The sequence below is a fragment of the Gymnodraco acuticeps genome, unplaced genomic scaffold (assembly GCF_902827175.1).
Source record: "Gymnodraco acuticeps unplaced genomic scaffold, fGymAcu1.1, whole genome shotgun sequence".
In the NCBI taxonomy this organism is placed as follows: Eukaryota; Metazoa; Chordata; class Actinopteri; order Perciformes; family Bathydraconidae; genus Gymnodraco; species Gymnodraco acuticeps.
The window spans coordinates 316,169-323,710 of NW_022989816.1; the positions used below are offsets into that span (position 1 = coordinate 316,169).

Genomic DNA, 7,542 nt, shown 5'->3' on the forward strand with positions numbered 1-7,542 from the left:
AAAAGGAGGCCCCGCCTCCTGACCATCATCCTTTACTCTTCAGCGAGCGGAGGTGAAAGCCTAGCACTGAGTCCAAGACGTATTTTTTGAGAGAAAGGAAGAAAGAGAAAGAAAGAAAACGAGTATTTTTTTAAATCGTGCCCTGGCTTAAATAGCGGGTGCCGATCCCCACCACCTCTGCTTCGAGTGTTTGGGGGACCAGGATATGGCCGAGGCGGTACCATTTCACGTTCGCCATTCCTTCCGAGTCCGGCGTCCATGGAAGGGTGTGTGGGCTACTCGCTCATTGCTAGAGATGCCCCCGCCTCACCAGGTCAGAGCGATTATTGGGCCGCAAGGCCGAATAAGTAGCTTAGTCCACGGGCCTTGCCCCAGGCCCGGTTCCCCCGGGGACCGGTGCTCGGTGGCTTCACATGATAGGGTCGACCCTACTTCATCACAGGCCGCCGCCGCTGCCTGCTGTGTGATGTCCCTGGGGGATCACGTCGCATGGCATTTTTCCAAAGAGGACCGTGTTGATCTCCTGGGAGCCCCCGTCTTTACGGAGGGGTTATTTAATATAAATAACTTATATATTAAGGGTTGATGTTATTATGTTTAGCTTATGATGATCAGCAGCACTATGAGCTCATTCTCTCAGTGTATCATCAGGAATACAGAGACACACACACATCATTTAAATAAGAGTTTTTAAATTCAATTATTGGTTAAGAATAAACATCTTAAAGTAAATAACAATAAACAATAGCCCTTAACCCTGTAAGGCCCCCGGTTGTAATTTTACAACATTAATTTAAGCTATCCAAAAAAGTCAGTAAATGTTTTTGTTTTTTTAAAAGACTACATTTACATAGTCAAAAGGTCCTTTTGTTCAGCCTCACAATGCTATTGGATAGTAAATGTGTTTATAGGTCCTGCCCTCTGGCCATACATATAAGACTTACATTCCTGACAATAGATCTCAATAGTCATCTTTTATGGTGTAAATGCCTTTTTAATAATAACACTTTTGAATGGAACATTCTCAACATGAATGCATCAATCAAAATGAATACAACTTAAATATGTGGGAAAATACTGTGTTTGAAATGTATAATTGAAATGAGATGTTAGCTTTTTGTTTTGATATATATATTGTATTCCAGTCTCCCTTCAGATATGTTAAGTGGCATGTAATGCAACACAATGCAGCTCACCTCCTTCAAAGTTAAATTAAAAACCTCTGCAATTTCTATATAGATATTAACAGTACTTAATGTCAGCTTAGTAAAAAAAAAAACATAACTTATTATTTACAATGGACTACGCTTAGCTAACAGACTAATTTCCACCACTCATGTACCACACTCACCTTTTCTCTTGAAATACTGGGTGACATACTGTCGCCCTCTACTCCCTCTCTCTTTTCTTTCTCTCCTTTCTTTTCTTTTTGAAAGCCTGACTTTGTGAGTCGTTGAGACATGGTGTTGTACCCTTAAAAAAGGGAAATAGTGAGTGAGAGAAGTGAAGCCATAAATCACGCAGCTCCCGCCTTCACTCGTCTGAATCGAGCCATCTTTATAATGAAGTTTGTACATTTACAATGAATACACTCAAATTTCAGGACCAATAATTATGACTAAATTATCCTTTATCTTTAGCTCTTTAACAGTGGTACAACAACATCTGTATGGACATGTGCATGTAACAGTGCCTAGCTTAGCTGCCAACAACATGACAAACGGTCAGATTCAGCGGCACCACAAGGTATACAGCAGCTAGCTTCAATGACCACAAAGTTAGCCAGAATTAGCAAGAACCTTCCAACAATACAACAAAGTGCAAAATACACACTTTCCTCTCACAACGAACCATGGTGATGTAATACGGATTATATATAACATGGGTTGATAGATTTACAGTGCTTTGTATACTGTAATTACCTTAAAAAGGGATAGTGATTGAGAGAAGTGAAGATCAAGATCGATCACGCAGCTCCCGCCTTCACTCGTCTGAGAGCGAGGAAGAGCGCAGTGATCCGTCCCACTGGAACCCCAAGGCATTACCAACAGATTAACGCACAATCAACCCATACATCTATCTCTCAGAATTGACTATTCTTGTCTGTCACAATGGCACACACGTAAGTACTAGCATCCCTGCTCACATGCTCTCACTGGCCGTGTCTCAATTCAGGGGCTGCACCCTTGGAAGTACGCAGCCTACGCGGTCCACGGAGGACCCAGCCCACGTAGACCGGGGCTGCTTCTCATGTCGATTAAATGAAATCCTTGCTTCCCTCACTTGCGTCGTTTCCCTGCGTTTAGTCCCTCCCGCCAGGGAAGCATGGAGGGACGCAAGGAAACCACGAGAAGCAGGGAAATGAGTTTTAAGAGCAATGGGACGTCCTTTCCTCCGGAGCGTCACGTGAAGCGACGTCCGTTTGTGATGACGCTGCACAGCTGTTCGTCTGGCAGCAGCCAGCTCTGTACCCGTTATTTCCACAAACACCCCCGCCTCTGTTAGTGCACATTTACTGACATAAACATTAGTATCATCTGTTGTAGATCCAAATACATGAAATAAAATAAGAACTCATTCTCAAAAAAGATAAACGCCATTCTTAAAATGTATTTAAACGAACAATAGTTTGATTAATATTGATTAGAGTGCACAATAGGAATACAATTATTCAGAGAACAAAAACAGATATGTTATCTATCAAAACCCAGTTAGATTAACATTCATTGGACTGCACACTTTGTTTGTTTGTGTGGAGCAAATTAACATTTTAAATAGGACTTAATGACTGCGGTTTGGGAGCTGAATTAAAAGCTAAGCAGGTCAGTGAAAAACTACAAGCTGAAACCCATTAAGGTAATTTAGGAAGAAGGTTCCAATATACATGTTGGATAGAAAGAGGTTTAACCTTTCCAAACACAACATGTCTGATGCCATGGCGTGCATTGCAGTAGGCCTTGATGTATATAATGCGCTCCTGCAAGAGCAGGAGCAGTCCAGGCGCCGTCGGGCACGACTACAACAGGCTATTGGTTTCATGGAGGTAAGCATCACTAGACTGTTGCAGTATGAATGGTTTCACCAACAACAGCAATTTCATGTAAGATCAATTAATTGTCAGTTTAATAAAAGCTAGGTGCTGAAGGTAACATGTATCTTTATTTTGCAGACGGATGTCGATCCCATAGCCATTTTAAACCCTCATGTGCCAGTCCTTGCGGCGTTCTTTGATGGCCAGAAAGACCTCATGCAGGACTACAGACTGGGGCGCCAGTCTCTGGAGGCCCTGCTGAGGATCCTGCCATCAAAGAACACACAAGGCTGGTCACATGAGGTGAATATTTTAATTACCCTTTATTGGTTGGCACACGGCTTGTCATACAGTGTGGTGTCCCGAGCCTTTGATGTCCCCAAGTCCACCGTCTGCAGACTGGTGCACACTGGAGTACAAAAAATTGCAGCCCTTCGCCAGGAGGTCATCAAACTGCCCCCCCCTGGAGAACTGGAGGAGGTTGGCCCAGAGTTTGCAAGGCTGGCCAACAGCCCAGTATTCTCCAGGTGTGTGGGGGCCATTGATGGCTGCCATGTCCGCATAAAGACCCCCCCAGGACCTCTGGGCCAGGATTACCTCAACAGAAAGCTCTTCCCATCCATACAATTGCAGGCAGTGTGTGATGGGAAGGGCTTCTTTCTCAACACCTTTGTTGGGAATCCTGGCTCAGTCCATGACACCAGAGTCCTGAAGAACAGCGCAATTTACAAACAGGCTCTGTATCCTCCCTCAGGTGACACCAAATATTCTTGTTAATACATCAAAATCCATCAATGACTTTTAGTATACTAAATATGTTCTCTCTCTTTTTAGGATTCTTCCTTTTGGGTGATGGTGGCTACCCCTGCATAGAAGGACCTGTGGCCCTCATCACCCCATATAGAGAACCACTGCAAGGGAGGGTGCAGAGCCGCTTCAACCAGCATCATGCCAGGGCTCGCTCCATCATAGAGTGGGCCTTTGGCAGGATGAAAAGCAGGTGGAGATCGCTGTTCTTCAAGGCTCTGGAGGTCCACCACACCTTTGTCCCCTCAGTCATCACCGCCTGTGCAGTACTCCATAACATCTGCCTCACAGCGGGGGACATCCTGGAGCCTGAAGAGGATGTTGGGGACATTGGTGTGGTTCCACCACGTCTGGTGAGGGGGGATCGAGGCGGACATGGCCAGCGAGACTGACTGGCAGGGCTGCTCTCTGCTCCATGTGTGCAACCAGTTGAACTACAAGAACATGATTATTTGTAGGACTTGGGGACACGAAGGCCTTGGACACCACACTGTGTGAAAAGCTGTGTGCCTTCATTTGCGGTTTATTGCGTTGTGATGTTTATAATTTAACAAATAAAGGAACAATGTTTTGACAAACAAAGTGTATCTCAATGGAACAATAACAACGTTGCAAAAACTTAGAAACAAAATCATTTATTTACCAATTTCTCAAATAAATCCAAAAATCTTTTTGTGTTAGCCTGATTGGCCTCAAAGCGTTCCTGCTCTCGTTGGGCCTCCTCTTTCAGAAACTCTAATGGCGCGTTTCCACTGCAGGCCTCGCTCGGCCTCGCTCGGCCTCGCTCGGTTTGGTTTAGCCCGGCTCACTTTAATGCTGCGTTTCCATTACAGTTTAGGAACTGGGGTAGTTACCATAGTAACGCAGTGTAGGCGGGGCGATCAGCTTTTTAGCGGGCGGAGCGACGCTGCATACAACTGCCGTGATGTCATCTTCAATGCGACACAACTCACAAAACACACAACAACAATGGAGGATGTGGAAGCCATCGTGTCCTTGCTTCTTGGTATGTGGTTTTTTATCACAGCAAGAAGGAAAACTTTGTTTCGGAAAAGGCTGCTTATAGTAAGACGTAATACAGAAGAAGCTGAGGGGAGACTTATGGCAATCGTACAACGCGGCAGAGACTACTCCAGGACGACTCAACGACAACGCTACTCGGTAAGCTAACGTTCGCTAACTAGCAATGTGTTTCACACTCACTATACGACCAAAGTGTTTCACGCTCATTATATGACAAAAGTGTTTCAAGTATTTAATTAATTGTAGCTACCACTTTTACGTATTAAAATATGTATGCTTTTGTTTGTGTATTTCAGAAGTTAGGTTGCCACCGCAGACCATGTGTTTGGATGCTTGACCGAGCAACCGAGTGGTGGGGTGTGATTGTTCCATCTTTCACACACACTCAGTGGGTGGAGAACTTCAGGATGTCTGAGGAAACCTACGTATACCTGTGCAACAAACTGCGGCCAGCGATGGAGAGACAGGACACACCATTCCGCGAGCGTATACCTCTAAAGAAGAGGGTGGCCATCGCACTGTGGAAGCTTGCGACCGGCTCAGAGTACAGAAGCATTGGACATCTTTTCGGAGTGAGCAGGACTACTGTGTGCCGGTGTGTGCAAGACTTCTGTGCTGCTGCAGAGACGTTGTTGGTACCGGAACTAATTTGTTCACCAGACCGGGAGCAGTTTGCAGAAATGGCTGCCTACACTGAGAACAGGTGGGGGCTCCCACAGTGTGTAGGTGCTATTGATGGATCACACATACCCATCTTGGCACCACAGGAATACCACTGCGACTATTTCAACCGTAAAGGCTGGCACTCCATCATCCTTCAAGGAGTTGTAGATGGAAAGGGACATTTCTGGAATGTGTTTGCAGGAATGCCTGGGAGCTTGCATGACGCTCGGGTTTTGAGGCTGTCCTCATTGTGGGAGTTAGCCAGTCGTGGCAACTACTTTCCACCTTGCACCAGGGACATTGGTGGGGTGAATGCTGGCTATTAATAGGGCCCCCCTACTTGCCCTCTTCTTCTTGGCAGGCGGGGGACTGAGAGAGGTGGATGGCTCTTCATCCAGTGTAGTGGTGCTGCTACTTGTGCCAGGCTGCCCAGGATCCTCCTCTTCCTCCATTGCCTGGCCACAAGGAGCAGACCCAGCTCCACTGGATGAAGAGCCAATCCCACTGGGGGCCACGTCAGCCGAGTCCATCACTTTGGAGGCTCCATGGAGGGCCGACTCCCAATGGCTTCATGCATCAGGGAAAACCACGACCATGTGGCTGCCGTGGCCTCCGCCGCATCTGTCCCCGTCCATGTAGGGGGGGTTTTCAGCTCCTGAGGGAGAACAAGGAATGTATGAGTCAGATGAAGACACAATAGAAATAGCTGCATTGTATGCATCTAGAAATACAATATCTCACCTTATATTTTCTTTTCAGGTTGTCCCACTTTTTTGCCAGTTGGGTGGGAGTGAGCAACTCCTCCAACTCCATCTTCTGCAGAACCTCTCTGTGGAGTAAACCATTTCTTAAATTATAGCATCCAGGCATGCAAAGTCTGATTACTTCTGACAATATGCTTCATGCATAATAATTCCATGACACACTCAGGTTCACTGTGGTTCATTCACAGTAGTGGTTCCATTGATTATCATACCATGCACCAAAACAACATTGTCAAACAACTCATGTAGAACTGTAGCTCACCCCCAGGCCTTCTTGGCTGTGAACCTCTTTCCTGTAAACAGGTGCTCATTGTCAGTCCTCTGTCTAATGAGGGCTCTGGTTTGGGCCTCCGTCCCTGTTTAAGGAGAATTATGTTATACATACATCAGCAAAAGGAAACCTTAAGCCATTAACATTTCACTCACATAATGCTGCATATAAATGACAGCTTAATTATTGAATTGAGCCGATTTGAATGTATTGAATTATTTAATACAAATACATTGTGACTGCCAGCCAAATGAATGATGGTACCTAGTTTAGCATACTCAGCCCGACTCAGCCTGGTTGTTCCTGGCCCTAGAACCACGATTTAGTCGGGCCAGAAAAAAGGTGAAAAAGTAGCCCCGGGCCAAAACTAGGCCAAGTGGAAACGCAACCAAAAACGGGGCCCCGCACGGCTCGGCACGCTTAAAGCGAGCTACCCGCTGCAGTGGAAACGCACCATTAGTTACGTCTGTATGTGGCAGGTAGCCTAGTTAAATGAAGAAACAAGTGGTTTCCAACCGAAATATGTCCGATAAATAACGAATGCTGCGTGTGTATACGCACGTTATGTAGCCTATTGCAAATCTTGCCTTTAGTTGGGCATTTCACATGAACATTGTTGAGAAAATATAAAGCGTTCAATAACAGAAATATATGAGTTGTGGGTTAAATACATGTGAACAGATGTTGCATTATCGTAACGGTATCGTTGTAGGCATACAAATAACATGAAGTAATAGGTACTTACACTTGTGTAGTTTTTCTGCCGCCATGTCTTTCAAATGTGCCAGCTGCATGCTGGAGGCAGGGCTTTTAAACCGAGTGAAATCAAGGATTCATGCCTCAGCTGTGATTGAATGGAAATGACAATAAATGAAACTGTAAAACGAAAAAATCGATCATGAAAATGTTTCCAATAATGATTTTTGACCACTTTTGTTCAGATCACATATTTGTAACTAAATTATACATTAATTGAAACAAAA

The 7,542-nt window shown here is 45.1% G+C and overlaps 2 protein-coding genes across 2 annotated transcripts; both read left to right on the forward strand.

Annotated features, from left to right (window-relative positions):
- Positions 1-3,404: 3,404 nt before the first annotated feature.
- Positions 3,405-4,235, forward strand: LOC117556844 (protein ALP1-like). The gene is made up of 3 exons (XM_034232399.1): positions 3,405-3,560; positions 3,665-3,785; positions 3,866-4,235. The coding sequence occupies exons 1-3, from the start codon at positions 3,405-3,407 to the stop codon at positions 4,228-4,230; spliced, it is 642 nt and encodes a 213-aa protein (XP_034088290.1). The 3' UTR covers positions 4,231-4,235.
- A 503-nt stretch (positions 4,236-4,738) lies between these two features.
- On the forward strand, positions 4,739-5,916 carry LOC117556758 (protein ANTAGONIST OF LIKE HETEROCHROMATIN PROTEIN 1-like). Its single transcript, XM_034232259.1, has 2 exons — positions 4,739-4,999; positions 5,158-5,916. Exons 1-2 carry the CDS (start codon positions 4,808-4,810, stop codon positions 5,848-5,850), a joined length of 885 nt encoding a protein of 294 aa, XP_034088150.1. The 5' UTR covers positions 4,739-4,807; the 3' UTR covers positions 5,851-5,916.
- Positions 5,917-7,542: the final 1,626 nt, after the last annotated feature.